The 27,111-nt window shown below is 42.1% G+C and overlaps 2 protein-coding genes across 2 annotated transcripts in view; one reads left to right on the top strand and one right to left on the bottom strand.

Annotated features, from left to right (window-relative positions):
• Positions 1 to 27,111, top strand: part of gxylt1b (glucoside xylosyltransferase 1b) — a 143,527-nt gene that overhangs the window by 73,894 nt on the left and 42,522 nt on the right. The gene's annotated exons all lie outside the window — the stretch shown is intronic.
• Positions 11,527 to 27,111, bottom strand: part of pdzrn4 (PDZ domain containing ring finger 4) — a 63,504-nt gene continuing 47,919 nt past the window's right edge. The window contains exons 2-9 of the mRNA XM_061914279.1: positions 25,303 to 25,526; positions 25,120 to 25,222; positions 18,410 to 18,508; positions 15,168 to 15,230; positions 14,442 to 14,543; positions 14,279 to 14,374; positions 13,201 to 14,199; positions 11,527 to 13,120 (exon numbers count right to left, since the gene is read on the bottom strand). Coding sequence (XP_061770263.1) covers positions 12,554 to 13,120; positions 13,201 to 14,199; positions 14,279 to 14,374; positions 14,442 to 14,543; positions 15,168 to 15,230; positions 18,410 to 18,508; positions 25,120 to 25,222; positions 25,303 to 25,526 — 2,253 coding nt within the window. The 3' untranslated portion in view covers positions 11,527 to 12,553. The remainder of the gene's footprint in view (positions 13,121 to 13,200; positions 14,200 to 14,278; positions 14,375 to 14,441; positions 14,544 to 15,167; positions 15,231 to 18,409; positions 18,509 to 25,119; positions 25,223 to 25,302; positions 25,527 to 27,111) is intronic.

Here is a 27,111-nt window from a genome sequence, read left to right as displayed (position 1 = left end):
ACCTTTGATGTTTCAATCTACATTTTGTAATAAACAAATTATAAGTTTCATTTGATATGACCAAGACACCTAAAAACAAAAACACAGCCGTTTTCATCAATTTACAAGCAAGTGGGCAACACACACACATTGGAGTGAATGCATTTTGTGCCCACGTTCTGTTTTATAAATTAGTTTGAGATTCTTTTTTTATCATTATTCATCAGACTACCTTTCAGTTTTGTAGATATTGACTGTAGTGTGTGAAGTCCTTCTTTGGGTCAAATTTTTTTTGAGAGTTAGGATAAATGTTATGTTGTTGGTTGATAAAATCTGGATGAAGGATGATTTATTTTATTTTATTTTATTCATTTATTTTAATTTTTCAGTTTCCCCCCCTGAGGGATTGCCACCTTATTGTGGTCAGGGGGTGTTTGCGTGCCTCAGTGACCGTAAGAGCTATACCAGCAGGAGCTTAGTCTTCAGGTGGGACACCCAAGTTGGACAGGTCTGCAGGTAGAGGCCTGACAAAGTGCAATCCACTACTCCAGGTTGGAGTTGGACACATAGCTAAAGACCCATTTTTTAAACATCAGGGGACATATAACTTTTGTTCAGTTTCAGGAAAAGACAGTTTAGATCAGGGGTGTCAAACTCAAATACAGAGTGGGCCCACATTTAAAACTGAACAAAGCCAAAGGGCCAAGGTTGAACAAATGAACCTTTTAATAGGGACCCAAACAAGTTTTGCGTTAGATATTGAACAAGCAAGGCTTATAGGACGGCATAGCTCGGTTGGTAGAGTGGCCATGTCAGCAACTTAAAGGGTTGCAGGTTCGATTCCCGCTTCCGCCATCCTAGTCACTGCCGTTGTGTCCTTGGGCAAGACACTTTACCCACCTGCTCCCAGTGCCACCCACACTGGTTTGAATGTAACTTAGATATTGGGTTTCACTATGTAAAAGCACTTTGAGTCACTAGAGAAAAGCGCTATATAAATATAAGTCACTTCACTATATAACTTTATAGTGACATGCAAAATGAAATTTTAAATAAAAATAATAATAATAATCAAAAAATATCAATGGCATATCAAATAAAATTTAAATAAAAATTGAATGCCTCTTTTCTATTTGCAGCCCTCTGAGGTAAATATCCAAATAAACTTTTTCCACAGGCTAATAATACATTTTAAAATAAAATAACAATAATGAATGAATCAAACATTCAAGCTTTGAAGTAGCAAGAGAAAGTGCATGAGTTAAACATTAATTATTGCTTGTTATATTGTAGCGTCCCGGAAGAGTTAGTGCTGCAAGGGGTTCTGGGTATTTGTTCTGTTGTGTTTATGTTGTGTTACGGTGCGGATGTTCTCCCGAAATGTGTTTGTTATTCTTGGCTGGTAGAGTGGCTGTGCCAGCAACTTAAAGGGTTGCAGGTTCGATTCCCGCTTCCGCCATCCTAGTCACCGCCGTTGTGTCCTTGGGCAAGACACTTTACCCACCTGCTCCCAGTGCCACCCACACTGGTTTAAATGTAACTTAGATATTGGGTTTCACTATGTAAAAGCGCTTTGAGTCACTAGAGAAAAGCGCTATATAAATATAAGTCACTTCACTTCACTATATAACTTTATAGTGACATGCAAAATGAAATTTTAAATAAAAAATAATAATAATAATCAAAAAATATCAATGGCATATCAAATGAAATTTAAATAAAAATTGAATGCCTCTTTTCTATTTGCAGCCCTCTGAGGTAAATATCAAAATAAACTTTTTCCACAGGCTAATAATACATTTTAAAATAAAATAACAATAATGAATGAATCAAAAATCGGGAGGGTTGGCATGTATAAGTATTAGCGGTGAATGTGGTGTTACATAAATATACATATATATATATATATATATATATATATATATATATATATATATATATATATACAAACCCTGTTTCCATATGAGTTACGAAATTGTGTTAGATGTAAATATAAACAGAATACAATGATTTGCAAATCTTTTTCAACCCATATTCAGTTGAATATGCTACAAGGACAACATATTTGATGTTCAAACTCATAAACTTTTTCTTTTTTTTTCTGCAAATAATTAAGTTAGAATTTCATGGCTGCAACACGTGCCAAAGTAGTTGGGAAAGGGCATGTTCACCACTGTGTTACATCACCTTTTCTTTTAACAACACTCAATAAACGTTTGGGAACTGAGGAAACTAATTGTTGAAGCTTTGAAAGTGGAATTCTTTCCCATTCTTGTTTTATGTAGAGCTTCAGTCCTTCAACAGTCCGGGGTCTCCGCTGTCGTATTTTACGCTTCATAATGCGCCACACATTTTCCATGGGAGACAGGTCTGGACTGCAGGCGGGCCAGGAAAGTACCCGCACTCTTTTACTATGAAGCCATGCTGTTGTTAAAGTTAAAGTACCAATGATTGTCACACACACTCTTGGTGTGGCGAAATTATTCTCTGCATTTGACCCATCACTCTTGATCACCCCCTGGGAGGTGAGGGGAGCAGTGGGCAGCAGTGGTGCCGCGCCCGGGAAACATTTTTGGTGATTTAACCCCCAATTCCAACCCTTGATGCTGAGTACCAAGCAGGGAGGTAATGTGTCCCATTTTTATAGTCTTTGGTATGACTCGGCCGGGGTTTGAACTCACAGCCTACCGATCTCAGGGCGGACACTCCAACCACTAGGCCACTGAGTAGGTTGTAACACGTGGCTTGGCATTGTCTTGCTGAAATAAGCAGGGGCGTCCATGATAACGTTGCTTGGATGACAACATATGTTGTTCCAAAACCTGTATGTACCTTTCAGCATTAATGGTGCCTTCACATATGTGTAAGTTACCCATGCCTTGGACACTAATGCACCCCCATACCATCACACATGCTGGCTTTTCAACTTTGCGCCTATAACAATCCGGATGGTTATTTTCCTCTTTGTTCTGGAGGACCCCACGTCCATAGTTTCCAAATATAATTTAAAATGTGGACTCGTCAGACCACGGAACACTTTTCCACTTTGCATCAGTCCATCTTAGATGAGCTTGGGCCCAGCCAAGCCGGCAGCGTTTCAGGGTGTTGTTGATAAATGGGTTTGGCTTTGCGTAGTAGACTTTTAACTTGCACTTACAGATGTAGCGACCAACTGTAGTTACTGACGGTGGTTTTATGAAGTGTTCCTGAGCCCATGTGGTGATATCCTTTACACACTGATCTCGGTTTTTGATGCAGTACTGCCTGAGGGGTCAAAGGTCCGTAATATAATCTCTTACGTGCAGTGATTTCTTCAGATTTCCTGAACCTTTTTATGATTTTATGGACCGTAGATGGTAAAATCCCTAAATTCCTTGCAATAGCTCGTTGAGAAATGTTGTTCTAAAACTTTTTGACTATTTGCTTACAAATTGGTGACCCTCGCCCCATCCGTGTTTGTGAATTACTTGGAATTTTATGGAAGCTGTTTTTATACCCAATCATGGCACCCACCTGTTCCCAATTAGCCTGCACACCTGTGGGATGTTCCAAATAAGTGTTTGATGAGCATTTCTCAACTTTATCAATATTTATTGTCACCTTTCCCAACTTCTTTGTCACGTGTTGCTGGCATCAAATTCCAGAGTTAATGATTATTTGCAACAACAAAAACATGTTTATGAGTTTGAACATCAAATATGTTGTCTTTGTAGCATATTCAACTGAATATGGCTTGAAAAGGATTTGCAAATTATTGTATTCCGTTTTTTTTTGTTTTTTTTAGATGAAAATAGCACTTTAGATCCATTTCAGTCTGGATACAAAGCTTTGCACAGTACTGAATCTGCACTTTTAAAGGTTTTTAATGACTTGCTTTTAATGTCTGATTCTGGCAGCTCTGCCATTTCAGTGCTTTTAGATCTTCCAGCTGCCTTTGACACAGTCGACCACACAATTCTTTTAGACCGCCTGAGAGACTGTGTGCGTGTCAGCGGGACTGCGTTAGAGTGGTTCAGATCTTACCTGTCTGAGAGGTCCTTCTCTGTCAGGCTGGGGGACGCCACCTCCTCTTCTGCCCCGCTTTACTGTGGTGTCCCCCAGGGATCTATTTTAGGCCCCATCCTGTTCGCTCTTTATCTCCTCCCTCTTGGAGATATTTTTAAGAAACATGGAGTGTTTTATCACTTTTATGCAGATGACTGCCAAATTTATATGCCGATTTCAAAAAGCCACGGCCCCCTGACCCCTCTTCTTAACTGTCTATGTGACGTCAAGGCTTGGTTAGCCCAGAATTTTTTAATAATGAATGAGGGAAAAACGGTCATTTTAGTTTTTAGTCCGGCCCTCACTGACTTGGGACCATTGCAAAATTATGTGCGTCCCAAAGTCACCAGCCTTGGCGTCACTATAGACAACAATTTTAAACTAGACAAACAAGTCAATGGCGTTTTAATCACCTTCGTCTTTTAGTAAAGGTTCAACCGTTTTTATCTTTTAACCTTTTTGAACAAGTGGTGCATGCTTTTATTTCAAGTGGCCTGGACTACTGCAATGCCAAAAAGCTCTCTCCCGGTTGCAGTTAGTCCAGAACGGGGCAGCAGGACTTTTAACCGGGGCCAGGAAACACCAGCATATAACCCCAATTCTTCAGAGTTTGCACTGGCTCCCTGTTCATTTTAGAATTGATTTTAAAACATTGCTGTTTGTTTTTAAATCTTTACATGGACTGGCACCTCAATATATCTCGGACCTCATCCTCATCCATTCCTGCGCGCGCTCTGAGGTCCGAGAGCCAGTTCCAGCTCGTGGTGCCCAAGACCAGACTTAAGACCAGGGGAGACAGGACCTTCTCTGTGTTCGGCCCTAAGCTCTGGAACACTCTGCCGCTCCATGTTCAAACTGCTTCCACAGTAGACTCTTTTAAGTCTCGTCTTAAGACCCACTTTTATTCTTTGGCTTTTAACACTACGTGAGTTGTGTGGTCCTTTGTCCTCTGTTGTCCTCTGTGTTTTTTATACACTTTGATGTCTATTTTACTGTTGTAATTGATTTTACCCTTTAAAGTAGTTTTTAATCATATTTGTTTTTATATTGTTTTTATAGTTTTTATATTTATTTATTTTTTGTTTTTATTCAGTCATTGGTGGAGCATAATATGTATATATATATATATATATATATATATATATATATATATATATATATATATATATATATATTTCCAATTTTTTTTAACATTATAACTTTGATGTCTATTTTACTGTTTTAATTGATTTTACCCTTTAAAATAGTTTTTAATCATATTTGTTTTTATATTGTTTTTATTGTTTTTATATTTATTTATTTTTTGTTTTTATTCAGTCATTGGTGGAGCATAATATGTATATATATATATATATATATATATTTTTTTTTTCCTATTTTTTTTTAACATAACTTTGATGTCTATTTTACTGTTTTAATTGATTTTACCCTTTAAAATAGTTTTTAATCATATTTGTTTTTATATTGTTTTTATTGTTTTTATATATATTTATTTTTTGTTTTCATTCAGTCATTGGTGGAGAATAATATGTATATATATCTATTTTTTTTTTATTTTTTATTTTTTATTTTAATTTTTTTATTTTTATTTTTTTATTTTTTTTACAATTTTTTTTAACATGGCTGTGCAGCACTTTGGAAACGTTATTGTTGTTTAAATGTGCTATATAAATAAAGTGGATTGGATTGGATTGGATATATTTACATCTAACACAATTTCCCAACTCATATGGAAACGGGGTTTGTACAATCAATTAGTCGATTTTATTTAAATTTTGGTGCAAATGAAAGGTAAACAGTTTATCATCTTAAGCGGCGTCCCCGGAACACCTGACTTCCTCCAGCTCATTCAGGCGCCGCATCAAAGGCGGCGGCGGCAGATTAAAAGAACGCCGGGACGTCGCCAATCGACGTGTTCCGCAGCTGCTGGAATATGAATGAGCTGGCGCTTGTACAGCCGAGGAGAAGACGGGTTCCACATATTCATATCCACAGCGCCAGTCGACGGCGGCATGGTCTTGAAACGGGTTATTAAGAGGCTGTGCGGAGTCGCCGGCACATTATTTGGCGTCATGTGACTGGGACTATTCAGGGATGCACACTCGGGGGGGTGTGGGGGCTACTGTGACGGGTCTCGTTAACTCCTCAGCTCACTGGGCTGTGGACGGCAGATTGACAGAGGATGAGGAGACGTCTCCTTGATGCTCTGAAATGCGAGTCGGGCTTAGCGCACATCCCCCTCGTGTTCAAGCGCCGTTAATGCACGCGTCCTAGCAACTGCCGTGACGTGATCACGCCTCGTCAGGCCAGGAAACGTCGAAGAGAAACCTTCTGATTTCCAGCAGGCAGTACTAACACGGGGATGTCAGACACCGGAGGTGGTGTAACCCAGGTGCCGCAATTAGCGAGGCTCCCGCGTGTTCAATTAGCAATCACCGGCGCGTTATAATCAGCCGGAAATAGGCATTCCGTTTTTTTCAGCGCTGATTGCGTTGTGAACGTAACACGTTTCGACAGAAAAAGTTGTTTTGAGAAGGAAACTCAGACCGTTTTTCCCAGGAAATATTCATTTTTTTTAGCCAGGGTCCGCTCAAGTTATAACTCCATCGCTCCGGGGGCGGCATAGCTCGGTTGGTAGAGCGGCCGTGCCAGCAACTTGAGGGTTGCAGGTTCGATTCCCGCTTCCGCCATCCTAGTCACTGCCGTTGTGTCCTTGGGCAAGACACTTTACCCACCTGCTCCCAGTGCCACCCACACTGGTTTAAATGTAACTTAGATATTGGGTTTCACTATGTAAAGCGCTTTGAGTCACTAGAGAAAAGCGCTATATAAATATAATTCACTTCACTTCACGTCCATTTTCTACCGCTTATTCCCTTTTGGGGTCGCGGGGGGCGCTGGCGCCTATCTCAGCTGCAATCGGGCGGAAGGCGGGGTACACCCTGGACAAGTCGCCACCTCATCGCAGGGCCAACACAGATAGACAGACAACATTCACACTCACATTCACACCCTAGGGACCATTTAGTGTTGCCAATCAACCTATCCCCAGGTGCATGTCTTTGGAGGTGGGAGGGGCCTATCCCCAGGTGCATGTCTTTGGAGGTGGGAGGAAGCCGGAGTACCCGGAGGGAACCCACGCATTCACGGGGAGAACATGCAAACTCCACACAGAAAGATCCCGAGCCTGGATTTGAACCCAGGACTGCAGGACCTTCGTATTGGGAGGCAGACGCACTAACCCCTCTGCCACCGTGAAGCCCTTCTTTGCTTCTTTCATCCTTGCTCAAATTAATGGGGAAATTGTCGCTTTCTCGGTCCGAATCGCTCTAGCTGCTGGTGGCCATGATTTTAGACAATGTGAGGAGCTCCACAACCCGTGACGTCACGCCCACTTCGTCTGCTACTTCCGGTACAGGCAAGGCTTTTTTATTAGTGACCAAAAGTTGCGAACTTTATCGTCGATGTTCTCTATGAAATTCATCCATCCATCCATTTCCTACCGCTTATTCCCTTTTGGGGTCGCGGGGGGGGGCGCTGGCGCCTATCTCAGCTGCAATAGGGCAGAAGGCGGGGTACACCCTGAACAAGTTGCCATCTCATCGCAGGGCCAACACAGATAGACGGACAACATTCACACACTAGGGACCATTTAGTGTTGCCAATCAACCTATCCCCAGGTGCATGTCTTTGGAGGTGGGAGGGGCCTATCCCCAGGTGCATGTCTTTGTGTTTTCCTGTGTTACTTGCGCTCCTATTTTGGTGGCTTTTCCTCTTTTGTTGGTATTTTCCTGCAGCAGTTTCATGTCCTCCTTGAATGCTATTCATCGCACCTGCTTTGTTTTTACAATCAAGACTATTTAAGTTGTGCGGTCGCACTCCTTCTTTGTGTGGACATTGTTGATTGTCAAGCCATGTACGGATGTACTTTGTGGACGCCGTCTGCTCCGCACACTGTAAGTCTTTGCTGTCGTCCAGCATTCTGTTTTTGTTTACTTTGCAGCCAGTTCAGTTTTAGTTTTGTTTTGCTTCAATGCCTTTTCTTAGCGGCGCTTGCCTTTTGTTTATTTTTAGTTTAAGTGTTGGATACCTTTTTACCTACATGCATATTGTGATCACGACATCTACAAAAGTAACTAGCTTCCTGCTGCCACCTACTGATATGGAAGAGTATTACACTCTTACTCTCAATAACAGCACATTTTTGAATTATAGTTACAGGTTTGCCAAAAATATTATCAAGCCAAATAGGTGAAATTCCATAATCTCTCCCACGACACACCAGACTGTATATAGTGTGCCGCGGCACAGTGGTTGAAAAACACAGCGATAAGTAATGAATAATTCCGCTGGTAATCACAGTGTTAAAAATAACGTTCCAAATATAAAACATTCTCATGCATTTTAATCCATCCCTCCGTTTTCTACCGTTCCTGTTCAAGAAGTCGCATTAATGGTAAGAACTATTTTATTCATTAGCTTCAGAATAACAATGTTATTAAAAAGAAGAAGATACTTATTATATTCCTAAAATGTTAGTCTTACTTAAAAATGCACACATTTATTTGTATTCAGTGTTAAGAATTATTATATGGCTCTCTCGGAAATACATTTTATAATATTTTGCTTTCATGGCTCTCTCAGCCAAAAAGGTTCCCGACCCCTGCGCTACACCATGGGTGTCAAATTCTGGCCCGCGGGCCAAATTTGGGCCACCATGTAATTTAATTTGGCCCTTGAGGCAATATCAAATGAACATTACAGCTGGCCCGCCGTTATTACACAGCAGCGGTGCTGCTGTAACCAGGGGCGCCGCTAGGGATTTACAGGGCCCCCAACACATAATTTCATATAATTTCATCATCATTAGGGGCCTCTCTGGGCCCCCCTCCATCATTGGCCTCTTCCGCCATCCTAGTCACTGCCGTTGTGTCCTTGGGCAAGACACTTTACTCACCTGCTCCCAGTGCCACCCACACTGCTTTAAATGTAACTTAGATATTGGGTTTCACTATGTAAAGCGCTTTGAGTCACACGAGAAAAGCGCTATAGAAATATAATTCACTTCACTTCACTTCTATAATCCGTCTCCTTTACCCCCCCTTTTTGGCGCCCCTAGCTTTAACTCCGCAATTTCTCACACTTGCCAATCCTCCCAAAGTTCAGCGCCCCTCCTGAAAATCTCCCAAGGCAAGCAAGCATTCTCCCGATTTTCACCCGGACAACAATATTGAGGGCCTTTAGCATTCTCTACAACCTGTCGTCACGTCCGCATTTCCTCCACACAAACAGCGTGCAGGCCCACTCGCATAATATATGCGGCTATTACACACACATAAGTGAATGCAAGGCATACTTGGTCAACAGCCATACAGGTCACACTGAGGGTGGCCGTATAAACAACCTTAACACCGTTACAAATATGCGCCACACTGTGAACTCACACCAAACAAGATTGACAAACACATTTCGGGAGAACATCCGCACTGTAACATAACATGAACACGACAGAACAAATACCCAGAACCCCTTGCAGCACTAACTCTTTCGGGACGCTACAATATATTTTGATAATTTACCTCAGAAGGCTGCAAATAGAAAAGAGGCATTAAATTTGGATTTAAATTTTATTTGATATGCCATTGATATTTTTAATTATTATTATTATATTTGAAACTCAATTTTGCATGTGACAATAAAGTTATATAAGGCTTGCTTGTTTAATATTCAATGCAAAACTTGTTTGGGTCCCTATTAAAAGGTTCATTTGTTTGTTCAGTTTCACATTTTGGCCCACTCTGTATTTGAGTTCGACACCCCTGCTCTACACGGATCGTTTGTTGTTAAGATTTGGGCTTTTGATCATTTCTGGACTCTTGCCGATCCCTTCGTTTGAGCAATTCCTTGTTTTCATTTGTCACCATGCGACTTAATTTTCTCCTCCTGCACTGGCTCCTGACCACACCTGTTTGTGATTATTGTTTGCCACCTTAGTTCGTGCTGGATGTTTTCTTTGCTCTGTGCAACAGTTGTGTTTACTATTCCTCTTTGTATTTACTCTGCTAAGTCCTAGCATAGCTTCCGGAGCCTTCTGTGGACTCTGAACTCGACTCTTGCTAAACTGTGAGCATTTAGCTTCACCTGCGTTTGTTTTACCTTTTGCCACGTGTTATTTTGTATTTTGCACAATAAACAATCTCCTACCTTCAATCCTGCTGCTCCAAGTCCTGTAGCATCTGGGGGTGACACTTCGCGCATCAAAATGCGTCCTAAACGCAACAGTCGTACTATTATTATTATTTATGAATGTAAAACACTTCCTTGTGGTCTCACCTTAAAACTCATCTGTATACTCTAGCCTTTAAATAGACCTCCTTTTTAGAGCAGTTGATCTGCCGCTTCTTTTCTTTTTTCTCCTATGTCCCCCCCTCCCTTATGGATCAGGTCCGGTCTGATGACCATGGATGAAGTACTGGCTGTCCAGAGTCGAGACCCAGGATGGACCGCTCGCCTGTGTATCGGTTGGGGACATCTCTACGCTGCTGATCCGCCTCCGCTTGAGATGGTTTCCTGTGGACGGGACTCTCGCTGCTGTCTTGGATCCACTTGAACTGAACTCTCGCGGCTGTGTTAGAGCCACTATGGATTGAACTTTCACAGTATCATGTTAGACCCGCTCGACATCCATTGCTTTCGGTCCCCTAGAGGGGGGGGCGGGGGGGGGTTGCCCACATCTGAGGTCCTCTCCAAGGTTTCTCATAGTCAGCATTGTCACTGGCGTCCCACTGGATGTGAATTCTCCCTGCCCACTGGGTGTGAGTTTTCCTTGCCCTTTTGTGGGTTCTTCCGAGGATGTCGTAGTCGTAATGATTTGTGCAGTCCTTTGAGACATTTGTGATTTGGGGCTATATAAATAAACATTGATTGATTGATTGATTGACATAACATGTAATGACGAGACCCGCTCATCGGCGATGCGCCTTATAATCCGATGCGCCCTATGGTCTGGAAAATACGGTGACACCCGAAAAGCCTCCTTATAATCAACACAGAAGGTGTTGTTCCAATTAAGCACTGAGGGACTGAATGAAAAGACATTTCATTTTGGGTTTTAAGGCTGCAAATGTGAGACATTTATTGACATCTCAAAATGTGTCTCATTATCAGAATGATAAATCACAATACATATAAATAATAGGAACCAATATAAATATGTGTATCGAACATTTTAAATAAATGACATAATTCACTAAAGGATCGGGTCCTTAGTTGAGGTAAAACTTCCAAAAAACCTTCCAGTACTTGTTTTGTATTTTCGTTTTTTGTGTACTTTTTTTTTTGCAGTCATCTCCAATGGGATTATCCATCCATCCATATTCTTCTGCTTATCCGAGGTCAGGTCGCGGGGGCAACAGCCTAAGCAGGGAAGCCCAGACTTCCCTTTCCCCAGCCACTTTGTCCAGCTCTTCCCGTGGGGTCCCGAGGCGTTCCCAGGCCAGTCTTCCCAACGTGTCCTGGGTCTTCCCCGTGGCCTCCTACCGGTTGGACGTGCCCTAAACACCTCCCTCGGGAGGCGTTCGGGTGGCATCCTGACCAGATGCCCGAACCACCTCATCTGGTTCTTCTCCATGTGGCTTTACTTTGAACTCCTCCCGGATGACAGTTTAAAACCATGCACATATCCATCCATCTTCTTCCGCTTATCCGAGGTCGGGTCACGGGGGCAGCAGCCTAAGCAGGGAAGCCCCGAACTTTCCTCTCCCCAGCCACTTGGTCCAGCTCTTCATGGGGGATCCCGAGGCGTTCCCAGACCAGCCTGGAGACATAGTCTTCCGAACGTGTCCTGGGTCTTCCCCAGTCGGATGTGCCCTAAACACCTCCCTAGGGAGGCGTTCGGGTGGCATCCTGACCAGATGCCCGAACCACCTCATCTGGTTCTTCTCTATGTGGCTTTACTTTGAGTTCCTCCCGGATGACAGAGCTTCTCAGCCTATCTCTAAGGGAGAGACCCGCCACCCGGCGGAAGAAACTCATTTCGGCCACCCGTACCCGTGATCTTGTCCTTTTGGACAAAACCCAAAGCTCATGACCATAAGTGAGGATGGGAACGTAGACCGACCGGTGAATTGAGAGCTTTGCCTTCCGGCTCAGCTCCTTCTTCACCACCAATGGGATTAACAGATTAATAATAAATATCCGATGGTACAATCAGTGTCATGTTTGACCGCCACAGTTTTGATCACAACAGCATATGTACACAACATTCAGTGTAAAAAAAGTCCATACAAAAACTTGAGTAGCGAGGGTACAAAGTGTGAAAAATAACATATTTTCCCTTGGTATAAAAACACTGCCTCGAATGAAGCTTCGGATGGAGTCACGATACAGAAATACTGGATGTGATGGATTTTTGAACAAACGTCTTTCCAGTCCAAAAACACGGTAAAACGTTGCAAAGAGAGTCTTCAAGTGAAGGAATGCTACATGTCCTCAGCAAAAATGGTGTCCAAAAGTGCGCTGTAAACAAGTCCTAAACGGTTGTGACGGATAAGAAGGCGTTATGGACTTTGGAGCCCTCCGGCGCTCGTGCCCCGTGACTCATCAGCTCCTGAATGGTCATCCAATTGTCCAGAATCTTCTTGTTCCGCTTCTTCATCATCTTCTTGTGACTCAGCTCCAAGATGTTCATCTCCTTGCGGCCGTCGCTCGCGCAAGCCTCCTTGAGACACTCGAAGCGACTCTTCTGCATGAACTCCCTTCTCTTTCTCTGCTCCCTGGCCCGGGCCAGGTGCTGCTTCCTCTCCTCTTTGCTCCAGTAGCGGCCCATCTTCATCTCGCTCATCGCGTCGTCGTCCGTGGTCATGCCACCGCTGCGCTCCTCCCGGATTCGTAGCGCTCGCTCCCTCAGGATGCGGTCACGTGCGGGTCTCCGGGCCACATAGCGAGACCCGTCGTTCCTGACTTTGACCTTCCACTCTAGACGGGGTTCCCCAGGTAGACCAATTCGGTTCAGTGGATCTCTGCAGACACTGAGCAAACTCATTTGGCTCTGGGAATACTCCAGGGAAGAGTGTTGTTGTAGGAGTTGCATGTAGCTCTGCAAGAAACAAACAATTTTTAGCACAGAACCTACTACTTTGTTGAATGGTTGGTATGGTTTGTCTTCCTCACACGAACCTGAAGTTGTCGTGTTCCAATTGAGCCTTGGTAAGGGGTGGATTGGAACGAGGCAAGCGGAAGGTTTGTCTTTGAATCTTTGGTTCTACTCCTTTTCTCGCACCTCTCATCGTCCGCAGGCAGCGCCGGATCGGATTCTGATCGAGAAGGGTTACTCTGGTCTGGGCTGCTGGAGAAAACTGCGCAAGGATCCGGTTGGCCACCTTGGCTGGCTAATCCCTGAGGCTTTGGGATGGGGATGAAGCTGGAGGGCGTGGGTGAAGGCATCTGGAGGTTCTTCTGGTTGGTTATGCTGATGCGTCTCTGCAGGGAGTGCTCAGGAGATCGTTCCTTACCCAGCGGAGTGGATCGTGCGCTCTCCGCCGTGTTGTAGGCACTGGAGCTGTCCTTCTCTCGGATTTTATCACCTTCTGGGTGTTCATGGATGTCAGCAAGCCTGCCATGGCTCTTGCGCTCATCCCTGAGCCTCCTGCCTGGCGAGGATGAGCAGGAGGAGTCCATCTGTTGTGCTTGGCGGAGCTGATGAGCTTGCATGATGTTCTGGCACTCTAGCTCGATGTTACGCAACTCTTCGTTTAACATCCTCAACTCCTGCTCCATCCCTTCGCCCTCCGCGAGGTCCTCGTCTCTTTCCCGCTCTGTGAGACTACACTCGATGCTGTGTCGTATGGAGTACACGCCGCACTCTACGCCGTTCCGGATTTGACACTTGAGTTCCAGCAGTTGCTGGAAGTGGTTCTCCAAACCTAAGATCCCGCTTCCAGCACTGTGAATACTCACTAGCTCCTCTCGAGCTTGGCTTTTAGAATCCTGCAATATCACAGAAGCTTGTTTTGTGTGCGGATGCTGTGCTCGCCATTGTTCCCTCAAGGACTGGGCTGGACTCCTCCTGTAGAGTCTGGCCAGTAAAGGTTGGCTGTCCGGACTGTCTCTACTACATCCAAACCCGCTGTCTTTGTCTTGACCGCTGGAAGTGTCAGCTGTCCTTTCTTCGTTTTCCTTACGGACAAAGAATGAAAAGAGGAGTTAGTTTTTCCAACTCTTCCCAAAACGGAACCACCTTTGTTTCTCTAGTTACCTCATCTTTCCTCCGACCCTCCTCCCTTTCCTTCAGGAGCTTCAGTTCTTCCACAAGCTCCTGTTGCTCATCATCAAGCCACACATCCTCTTCCATCTGAAAAACCAACAGCTGATCGGTAACATGTTATCGAGACACTGCTTGTTGATGTGCAAATGCAAACCTGCGTCTCCGGCCTTGTCACCAGCAGGACAATGCTCTTTGCATCTTCTCCCGACAGCAGGGAGACCGCCCTCTCTCTATCTTGCACCCCACAGCCATTTATCTGCGCACAAAAGCCAAACATGATGCTTTGTATGTTTGTCTCCCAAGAACAGACACGTTCGATCACTGGGCTATCCTTCCCCGATCTGTGGGAATGTTCCTTATAGTCTGACCTCTCCAGAGTCTTTACTCGCCACACAATTAACTCTTCTTTGACAGGAGGTGTTCATCTTTTCTTCCCGAGAGTAATGGGGGCTGCCTTAAGGAGATAATGGGCCCGGGAGGACCATGATCCCTCACAAAATCCGAAACACTACAGCCTGTGAATTAATACCACTGGTCTCTCTATATGGGTTTTTATGTTTGTTTTTTATAGTAAGCTGCAAAAGTAGTGGCGTACACAAATGTTTGTTCTTGAACTTGTAGCAAAATGTGCATCAAAGGTGTTTAAGCTTCTGTTTATGCAGTTTAATGTTCAAATAGTTCTCCTCTCAAAAGGAAGCTCAACACGAGTGAGACAAAGAGCAGCCGCAGAGATGATATAGAGCCTTGTGGAGCTGTGACAAAGGACTTTAATTTCCCTGGTAAAATGTGGTAATTAAATATACATGTGCTCACTCCAGGAGTCTCCAAGAAGTCAACGCAGCATTTACATATGTAAAATACTCCACCATGTACGGCTTACCTGGAGAATGCGATCTCCGTTTATAATGCGGCCGTCTCTTCCTGCTAAACTGTTTGGCTCCACCTGCGGAAATCAACAAAGAATCGATCACAACAAGCCTTTATTATTTTTTGTTATTTTCAAGTTTTTTTGCATTGACATTTGGAACATTTTAGCACACATGCCGTATTTCCTTGAATTGCCGCCGGGTATTTAGTATGCGCCTGACTAGAATTACTGCCGGGTCAAACTCGTTTCCCAAAATATTATTTTTATTAGCGCATGTCTAGAATTTCCGCCGGGTCAAACTCGTTTCGCCAAATAATTACCATATGCCTAGAATTTCCGCCGGGTCAAACTCGTCACGTCACGAGTGACACTTCACCTGTCTTCATTTTCAAAATGGAGGAGGCTGATTTCAATCATTTGAAATCGCATAAAGGGAAGAAGATTAAGAGCTATTCAGTAGGATTTAAGGTCCAAGCTTTTGAATATGCTAAAAAGAACAGTAAGCAGCTATGTTTTATTAATATACCGTAGCTGCGTGTGTCAAATATGAGTCATTAAATGACTCCCGCCTCCTGGTGGTAGAGGGCGCTAGTGATCCTTCTTGCGACTACTCGGCTGCAGAAGAAGTGACAACAAGCAGCAAGAGTTTATTTTTTCCTCTCGCTTGCACTTTTAACATGGAGGATTACATATCTAAAATAAAACAGTTTTCTAAACTGGACTTTCAATCGAAGCAGGAGGTAATAAAGGAAGATCTCCATCGAGACAGAGAGACATTAAAACTGAAGAAAGATAAGGAAGACTTCTATAAATAAGTTATCGATGCTTTTGATCAGAAGGAGCTGCGCATGGACTTCATTTATAAGTAAAGGTAAGACCATAATAACGTTTCTTTTATTAAATGTGCTTTTCGTGATGGTATCCTTACATCACACTCAAATTAATAAGCCGGAGTGAGAAGAGGTTTTAAATTAATTAGCGCCCCGGCGGCAATTCAAGGAAATATGCTAACAATAAACACAAACATAAATGAACCCTTCCGTCACTCTGTAATGTTCATCACAACCTCCATAGGTACCAAAGTGTCCATTATGATTGTCCTACCTTGAATATATGGCAACTATATTGGTTTGCTGTCGTAATGACACAAATAATTAAATAAATAGACCAAAATAAAAACTCACTAACAATTATGATCAGGTAGCAATGTCTGAGTTGGCAGATAAAAGAACAATCAGTCCACGGAATGCCCATTGAATGCCCATAGCACTTTTAGTACCATTATTATGTTTTCTGCAGTTCTGAGCCACGTAGCGTGTACATTATTTTCTCTGAATGAGTTTTAAGTGGAACATAATACGTTTAGCAAAGAACAACAACATCAACGGCAATATTTTGTGGTCCGCCTCGGGGTTGGAGGACTCCTCGATTCTTAGGTCCGTCACGATTTATCTGGACATATATCAATTATTAAAAAAATATGTTGATTAAAGTAACACAGAGGGTTCTAAAAGGTGTCTCTAGCGTGCACACACGAAGCAAAAACAAAGGCTGGAGGAGACGAGAAGTCATGCTAACTGCTAAGCTAACTTGAATGTGAAGTTGCGAAACTACAAGAAGGTAAATGTTTTGTAAACATCAGACCAGGGCAAATTACCACCAGTATACCAAAATGTATGTGTGTGTGTGTATATATATATATATATATATATATATATATATATATATATATATATATATATATATATATATATATATATATATATATATCTTGATTGGATTATCCTGAGAATTTTGCTCGATACCGTGGTAGAGCGTGATATGTAGGTGTGGGAAAAATCACAAGACTACTTCATCTCTACAGAACTGTTTCATGAGGGGTTCCCTCAATCATCAGGATATATATATATATATATATATATATATATATATATATATATATATTTGTTGTTGTGGCTGATATGTGTGCCGTACGATGTTATTGGTTAATTATACATACACATATATGCGTGTGTGTGTATATGTATATATACACACACATATATGTATGTACATGTATATATATATATATGTATATGTATATACTGTATATATACACATATATATATATACACACACACGCCTATATGTGTATGTATTTATATATACATACATATGAATTTATAAATATATATATATACAGATATGCATATTTCTATGTGTATTTATATGTATATACATATATGTATGTATATATATATATATATATACGCATATATGTTTATGTATAAATATACAAACATATATATATATATATATACAAATATATGCATGTATATATACATATATATGTATGCATACATATATATGTATGTATTTATGTATATATATATATATATATATATATATGGATATATATATGTATATATATGTATAAATATACAAACATATATATATATATATATATATATATATATATATATATATATATATACATTAAGTAAGAAAAAACACAAAGGCGATATCTGTACAAACCTGTTTCGCAGGTTTTTATTTTATTATTTTTTTATTAAAATCCACTATATATATATATATATATATATATATATATATATATATATATATATATATATATATATACATATATATATATATATATATATATATATATATATATGTGTGTGTGTGTGTGCCGTGTGATGTTATTCGGTTAAGTCCAAAGTTATTTGAGTCGTGAATACATATTCCATGGTCTTTATGAGAATCATCCTGTGTTGCATTGTATTCTAATAATACATTTTGTATTTTGCACAGTTTTCACGGCATGCTCAACATCATTAAATGCCTGTTGAAAAAAGTGTGGTACTGTCGACTGGAGGGAGTAACAATGCATCAACCATCGACTCGCAGGTGCACAACTATTCCCAATTCTACCTCCTTTATCTCGGGAGTGTTGCTGTTTAGTTCAAGTCATCAAAATTCATGTGCAGGCAACAAACAACACATCATTAATAATCATTATATAAACATAACACACACACACACACACACACACACACACACACACACACACACACACACACACACACACACACACACACACATTCCCAATGTGGCGCCTGTATTTCTACATTTTAATGAGCAGCATTTGCATTCCATCAAAGGCACAAAAATAGAGATCGGTAAATGTTTCGCCGAGTTGTTTCCTCCGTGAGAGTCACCTCCACTGGATTAGAAGACCAAGACTCCAGAGTGTTCGGGAAAAGAAAACCCACCTGGCTTACATAAATGGCTGCGTCCTCCTCGTCGTCAGTCCTGTAGCACAGCGTCAGGCCCAGCTTTTCCTGACTGTTCTGTCTGCACAACACCACTTCCTGTTAGAGAACCCGGGTTAGTGAAAAAAAAACATGTATAAATATATATATAATTAGAGATGTCCGATACTATCGGACTGCCAACATTATCGGCCGATAAATGCTTTAAAATGTAACATCGTAAAATTATCGTAATCGGTTTCAACATTATCGGTATCGGTTTCGAAAAGTAAAATGTATGACATTGTAAAACGCCGCTAAGTACACGGACGTAGGAAGAAGTACGGATCGCCAATAAACCAGCCCAGTCACATAATATTCTTTACACACACAAGTGAATGCAAGTCATACTTGGTCAACAGCCATACAGGTCACACTGAGGGTGGCCGTATAAACAACTTGAACACTGTTACAAATATGCACCACACTGTGAAGCCACACCAAACAAGAATGACAAACACATTTCGGGAGAACATCCGCAACGTAACGCAACATAAACACAACAGAACAAATACCCAGAATCCCTTGCAGCACTAACTCTTCCAGGACGCTACAATATAGATCCCCCGACCTCAACCCCGCCCACCTCAACCTCCTCAGGGAGAGCATGTCCCAAATTCCGAGCTGCTGTTTTGAGGCATGTTAAAAAAAAAAAAAAGCACTTTGTGACTTCAATAATAAATATGTCAGTGCCATGTTGGCATTTTTTTTTTCCATAACTTGACTTGATTTATTTTGGAAAACCTTGTTACGTTGTTTAATGCATCCAGAGGGGTATCACAACAAATTGAGGCATAATAATGTGTTCATTCCACTACTGTATGTATCGGTATCGGTTGATATCGGAATCGGTAATTAAGAGTTGGACCATATCAGAATATCAGATATCGGCAAAAAAGCCATTATCGGACATCTCTAATATACATATATATATATATATGATGACAGAGGTCTGTAATTTTCATCATAGGTACACTTCAACTGTGAGAGACAGAATGTGAAAAAAAAATCCAGGAATTCACATTGTAGGAATTTTAAAGAAGGTATTGGTGGAAAATAAGTATTTGGTCAACCATTCAAAGCTCTCACTGATGGAAGGAGGTTTTGGCTCAAAATCTCACGATACATGGCCCCATTCATTCTTTCCTTAACACTGATCAATCGTCCTGTCCCCTTAGCAGAAAAACAGCCCCAAAGCATGATGTTTCCACCCCCATGCTTCACAGTAGGTATGGTGTTCTTGGGATGCAACTCAGTATTCTTCTTCCTTCAAACACGAGGAGTTGAGTTTATACCAAAATGGATACATGGATGATACAGCAGAGGATTGGGAGAATGTCATGTGGTCAGATGAAACCAAAATAGAACTTTTTAGTGTGTATATATATATATATAAATATATATATATATATCTGCGATGAGGTGGTGTCTTGTCCAGGGTGTACGCCGCCTACCGCCCGATTGTAGCTGAAATAGGCACCAGCGCCCCCCGCGACCCCGAAAGGGAATAAGCAGTAGAAAATGGATGGATGGATAGGCACCACTTCCCCCCCCCCCCCCGACCACAAAGGGAATAAGTGGCATATATATATACATATACACACACATACATATATGTATGTATGTATATATATACATATATATATTTATATATGTGTATATATATACACATACATACATACATACATACATATATACATATGTATATATATATATAAATAAATATATATATATATAGTTGTATATATATACACACATATATACATACATATATACAGTGTGTGTATATATATATATATATACATATATATATATATATATATATATATATATATATATATATATATATAGCAGTATAGCTCGGTTGGTATAGTGGCCGTGCCAGCAACTTGAGGATTCCAGGTTCGATCCCTGCGTCCGCCATCCTAGTCTTCGCCGTTGTGACCTTGGGCAAGACACTTTTACCCACCTGCTCCCAGTGACACCCGCACCGGTTAAGAAAAAGTAACTTAGATATTGGGTTTCACAACGTAAAGCGCTTTGAGTCACTAGAGAAAAGCGCTATCTAAATATAATTCACCAAAATAGGCGAGAGGTTAACAGGACCAGCTTAGACTGACAGTGGAAGACATATTTACATGTACGGCATTTAACCTGATGTGCGAAACCGACCTTCAGCGCCTGAGACGACGTGTGTGATCATGTTCAATTCCTAACTGCTGGATTTGAACAAGCCGTGACAGCACAATACGAGCGGGAAGATGAAATTAGCAATCATTTTGGCATGTTGGGGTTTAAATCACCAAAGTCTAATTTTGCCATTGCATCATCAAACGGCGAACATCTCATTAGGCAGCTGCTACAAACGTATAAAAGCGACATCGTAACGTGCATTTTGTCGGAAGCATCTGCTCGCCACATTACCACCTAAGTGCTACTTAATGTTCCTATTATGATGGAATTGAAAAGAAATGTTCATTGTTTCTCCACTGCGGGACGACACACACATGCCAGCCCCGAGTATTGACATAACCGTGACGACCATGTGATTTTCTTTTTTCCATTCATTTTCTTCCCCTTATGTGAAGTCGTGTCTCGGGGGCAGCAGCCTAAGTAGAGAAGCCCAGACTTCCTTCTCCCCAGCTACTCCGTCCAGCTCTTCCCGGGGGGATCCCGAGGCGTTCCCAGCCCAGTGATTATCATTATTAGGGTCCTTGGCCCATGGCAAAGGACTCCACAGGAGTCCTTTGCCATGGGCCAAGGACCCTATTGAAACTGCTGTGTTTTATTATTATTCCGCAACTACGCGCTGTAATTTGACCCCCTTAACATGCTTCAAAACTCACCAAATTTGACACACGTCGGTATAGCAAACCTTCCCAACATATTAAGCAACCAATCCCCCAAAATGAAAATTGCGCTCTAGTGCCCCCTAGGAAAAAATTACAGACAAAACTGCATGTAACTTCTGTTAGGAATGTCATAGCGACATGAAACAAAAACTCCTATGTAGGTCTGATTTAGACCCAATTTTCATACACTCATTTCTTTCAGCAAAAATCTACAGGAAGTTGGGAAAAACCCCTTCAAAATAATTTGACCCCTTTAAAATGCTTCAAAAGTCACCAAACTTGGCGCACACATAAGGACTGGCGAATATTGCGATCTAATGAAAAAACCAAACCCCAAAACTCAAAATGGCGCTCTAGCGCTATTTTTGAATAAAACACTGAAAAAACTGCTCCTAGGAAGAAAACACAGATAAAACTGCTTGTAACTTCCGGTAAGAATGTCGGAGAGACATGAAACAAAAACCTCTATGTAGGTCGCGCTTAGACCTACATTTCATAGGTTGACAACCCCCAACAAAAATCAACAGGAAGTTTGCAATCCCCCCTTCAAAACAAAAGTTTTGTAAAAACCGGTCACCTTTCTTCAAACATTATCTCCTCTGAGTGTGTTTGTTATTTTTGCTTCAAACTCGCACAGGAGAGAGATTCAACCCTTCTGATTAAAAGTACAGAACAGAGTTTTGATAAGTTCTCAGGTTTTGATTTTACGCGCCTTCAAAGAACCCCTGTGCAAAGTCTCCTAAAAAATGTCATTTTTGCCTCTTTGAGCTGTTATTTGACCCCCTTAAAATGCTTCTAAACTTACCAAACTTGACACACACATCAGGTCTGGCAGAAATTGCGATCTGATGAAAAAACCTAACCTCAAAACTCAAAATTGCGCTCTACCGCCCCCCTAGGAATACAACACGGACAAACTGCTCCTAGGAAGAAAACACAGACAAAACTGCTTGTAACTTCCGGTAGGAATGTCAGAGAGACATGAAACAAAAACCACTATGTAGGTCTCACTTAGACCTACATTTTAATAATTAACATACTTTACCAAAAATAAACAGGAAGTTTGATATTTTCACTTCAATACAACAACTGCATTACCTTCACAATGCATTAGATTCTCAAAATAGTGGCTCCAAGGCGTCTTCTAACGCTTATCCGGCCGTGGGTCTCGGGGGCAGCAGCCAAAGGCGGACCCGACCAAGGCTGCTTGCAGCTTTAATTTTATCTGCCTTTCAAATGTCTATTCTTGGTGTTGGGTTTTATCAAATACATTTCTCCCCAAAATGTGACTTATACTTCAGTGCGACTTATATATGTTTTTTTTCCTTCTTTATTATGCATTTTCGGCAGGTGCGACTTATACTCTGGAGCGACTTATACTCCGAAAAATACGGTCTAGACTCGGTAGAGAGGAGCACCGGGGGCAGCCAATAATCCGTCAATCATGTTTCAGTTAGCTCCACCCGGCTGCAGGCGGCAAAGTGAGGATGCTTGATTCCGAATGCGTGTAACCTCTTTCTCCTTTATGATCTCACGGCATGCGTATCAGACGCAGCAAGGTGCGGGCCTCATCTGGCTGCCCAGGACCCCTAATGACCCCCAATGCAGCTCACTGAAGCAGGAGGTGGCCATTAAACCAGTGAGAACAACTCTTAGAGGCTTATTACTGTCCCGGGCCTTCACCTGCAGGTCGGCTGTCTGACTGGGAGAACGCCTTTCCTGCACCGTGTTCATTAAAGCAAGACACGCATCCGAGCAGAAGGAGACAAACACAAAGGAGCTAAACACACTCCAGTAAAATGGCAAGAGGAGACACACCTGGTGAAGGTGTGAGCTGATTGGCTGTGACACATAAGGGGTGGGGCTTTTTTGTTGTTGTTTATGTGCAACCCTCCTGGTTATTCTTTTTAGTACAATATTTCCTTGAATTGCCGCCGGGGCGCTAATTAATTTAAAATCTCTTCTCACTCCGGCGCTTACCAAAGGCATGCAGTAAAAATTTGAGTTTGATGTAAGGATACCATCATGAAAAGCACATTTAATAAAAAAAAAAACGTTATGGCGTGGCGCGGTTGGGAGAGTGGCCGTGCCAGCAACCTAAGGGTCCAGTCCACTATGGACTGGACTCTCACTATTATGTTAGATCCACTATGGACTGGAATCTCACTATTATGTTAGATCCACTATGGACTGGACTCTCACAATATTATGTTAGATCCACTATGGACTGGACTCTCACACTATTATGTTAGATCCACTATGGACTGGACTCTCACTATTATGTTAGATCCGCTATGGACTGGACTCTCACTATTATGTTGGATCCACTATGGACTGGACTCTCACACTATTATGTTAGATCCACTATGGATTGGACTCTCACACTATTATGTTAGATCCACTATGGACTGGACTCTCACTATTATGTTAGATCCACTATAGACTGGACTCTCACACTATTAAGTTAGATCCACTATGGACTGGACTCTCACACTATTATGTTAGATCCACTATGGACTGGACTCTCACTATTATGTTAGATCCACTATGGACTGGACTCTCACTATTATGTTAGATCCACTATGGACTGGACTCTCACTATTATGTTAGATCCACTATGGACTGGAATCTCACTATTATGTTAGATCCACTATGGACTGGAATCTCACTATGACGTTAGATCCACTATGGACTGGACTCTCACTATTATGTTCGATCCACTATGGACTAGACTCTCACACTATTATGTTAGATCCACTATGGACTGGACTCTCACTATTATGTTAGATCCACTATGGACTGGACTCTCACACTATTATGTTAGATCCACTATGGACTGGACTCTCACTATTATGTTAGATCCACTATGGACTGGACTCTCAATAGTATGTTAGATCCACTATGGACTGGACTCTCACTATTATGTTAGATCCACTATGGACTGGACTCTCACTATTATGTTAGATCCGCTATGGACTGGACTCTCCCTATTATGTTAGATCCACTATGGACTGGACTCTCACTATTATGTTAGATCCACTATGGACTGGAATCTCACTATTATGTTAGATCCACTATGGACTGGAATCTCACTATGACGTTAGATCCACTATGGACTGGACTCTCACTATTATGTTGGATCCACTATGGACTGGACTCTCCCTATTATGTTAGATCCACTATGGACTGGACTCTCCCTATTATGTTAGATCCACTATGGACTGGACTCTCACTATTATGTTAGATCTACTATGTGACAAAGAAGTTGGGAAAGGTGGCAATAAGTACTGATAAAGTTGAGGAATGCTCATCAAACACTTATTTGGAACATCCCACAGGTGTGCAGGCTAATTGGGAACAGGTGGGTGCCATGATTGGGTATAAAAGCAGCTTCCATGAAATGCTAAGTAATTCACAAACAAAGATGGGGCGAGGGTCACCACTTTGTAAGTAAATTGTCAAACAGTTTTAGAACAACATTTCTCAACGAGCTATTGCAAAAAGAATTTAGGGATTTTACCATCTACGGTCCGTAAAATCATCAAAAAGTTCAGAGAATCTGGAGAAATCACTGCACGTAAGCGATGATATTATGGACCTTTGACCCCTCAGGCGGTACTGCATCAAAAACCGACATCGGTGTGTAAAGGATATCACCACATGGGCTCAGGAACACTTCATAAAACCACTGTCAGTAACTACAGTTGGTCGCTACATCTGTAAGTGCAAGTTAAAACTCTACTCTGCAAAGCCAAACCCATTTATCAACAACACCCAGAAACGCACACAAGTGTTAAAAAGACAGAATAATAAACCCACCTCATAAACATACTCCTCAGTCCTCCCCACGTCTGCCGGTGTGTTGGACAGGTACCCGGGACATTCATAAAACTCGTGCTCCATCGTGTGGATGGAGTGACAGCTGAGGAAAAAGGCACTTCAAAATAAATCCGGTATATTTTGAAAACCGCAACAGAAAAAAAAAAAAAAAAAATCTCTCACCTGTCAGACGAAAGGAAGGGACAGATGTCAGGGACGGGCGGCGTGGCGGGCCGGAGCTTGGCCAGCGCCATGATGTGCTCGAAGGTGATGTCCGTCTGTGTGCACACGTCCGTCACGCACGCCTCCTCCTCCTGGCACAGTTCTACCGAGGCTCTGCCGGGCCGGAGAACCTGGACCACGATGGGGTCATCCTGCTCCGCTTTGGAGAAGTTCCTACCGTTCACCTGCGGGAGAGAAAGAGCGTTTATTCCTCAAATCCCGTATTAAGCACGGCGAGCTTATTACAAACCCCGTTTCCATATGAGTTGGGAAATTGTGTTAGATGTAAATATAAACAGAATACAATGATTTGCAAATAATTTTCAAGCCATATTCAGTTGAATATGCTACAAAGACAACATATTTGATGTTCAATCTCATAAACTTTTTATTTGTTGCAAATAATCATTAACTTTAGAATTTGATGCCAGCAACATGTGACAAAGAAGTTGGGAAAGGTGGCAATAAACACTGATAAAGTTGAGGAATGCTCATCAAACACTTATTTGGAACATCCCACAGGTGTGCAGGCTAATTGGGAACAGGTGGGTGCCATGATTGGCTATAAAAACAGCTTCCCAAAAAATGCTCAGTCTTTCACAAGAAAGGATGGGGCGAGGTACACCCCTTTGTCCACAACTGCGTGAGCAAATAGTCAAACAGTTTAAGAACAACCTTTCTCAAAGTGCAATTGCAAGAAATTTAGGGATTTCAACATCTACGCTCCATAATATCATCAAAAGGTTCAGAGAATCTGGAGAAATCACTCCACGTAAGCGGCATGGCCGGAAACCAACATTGAATGACCGTGACCTTCCATCCCTCAGACGGCCCTGTATCAAAAACCAACATCAATCTCTAAAGGATATCACCACATGGGCTCAGGAACACTTCAGAAAACCACTGTCACTAAATACAGTTTGTAACTACATCTGTGGGCTTCACGGTGGCAGAGGGGTTAGTGCGTCTGCCTCACAATACGAAGGTCCTGCAGTCCTGGGTTCAAATCCAGGCTCGGGATCTTTCTGTGTGGAGTTTGCATGTTCTCCCCGTGAATGCGTGGGTTCCCTCCGGCTTACTCCCACTTCCAAAGACATGCAACTGGGGATAGATTGATTGGCAACAGTAAATTGGCTCTAGTGTGTGAGTGTGAATGTTGTCTGTCTATCTGTGTTGGCCCTGCGATGAGGTGGCGACTTGTCCAGGGTGTACCCCGCCTTCCGCCCGATTGTAGCTGAGATAGGCGCCAGCGCCCCCCGTGACCCCAAAAAGGGAATAAGCGGTAGAAAATGGATGGATGGAACTACATCTGTAAGTGCAAGTTAAAGCTTTACTATGCAAAGCAAAAGGCATTTATCAACAACATCCAGAAACGCGGCCGGCTTCTCTGGGCCCGAGATCATCTAAGATGGACTGATGCAAAATGGAAAAGTGTCCACATTTCAAATTCCATCCATTTCCTACCGCTTTTCTCAGCTACAATCGGGCGGAAGGCGGAGTACACCCTGGACAAGTCGCCACCTCATCGCAGGGCCAACACAGATACACAGAAAACATTCACACTCACATTCACACACTAGGGCCAATTTTAGTGTTGCCAATCAACCTATCCCCAGGTGCATGTCTTTGGAGGTGGGAGGAAGCCGGAGTACCCGGATGGAACCCACGCATTCACGGGGAGAACATGCAAACTCCATACAGAAAAATCCCGAGCCCGGGATTGAACCCTGACTACTCAGGACCTTCGTATTGTGAGACAGACGCACTAAC

Source organism: Nerophis ophidion, linkage group LG10, assembly GCF_033978795.1.
Source record: "Nerophis ophidion isolate RoL-2023_Sa linkage group LG10, RoL_Noph_v1.0, whole genome shotgun sequence".
Lineage (NCBI taxonomy): Eukaryota > Metazoa > Chordata > Actinopteri > Syngnathiformes > Syngnathidae > Nerophis > Nerophis ophidion.
Note: the sequence above shows the minus strand (reverse complement) of the source record. Positions and strands in the feature narration are given on the sequence as shown.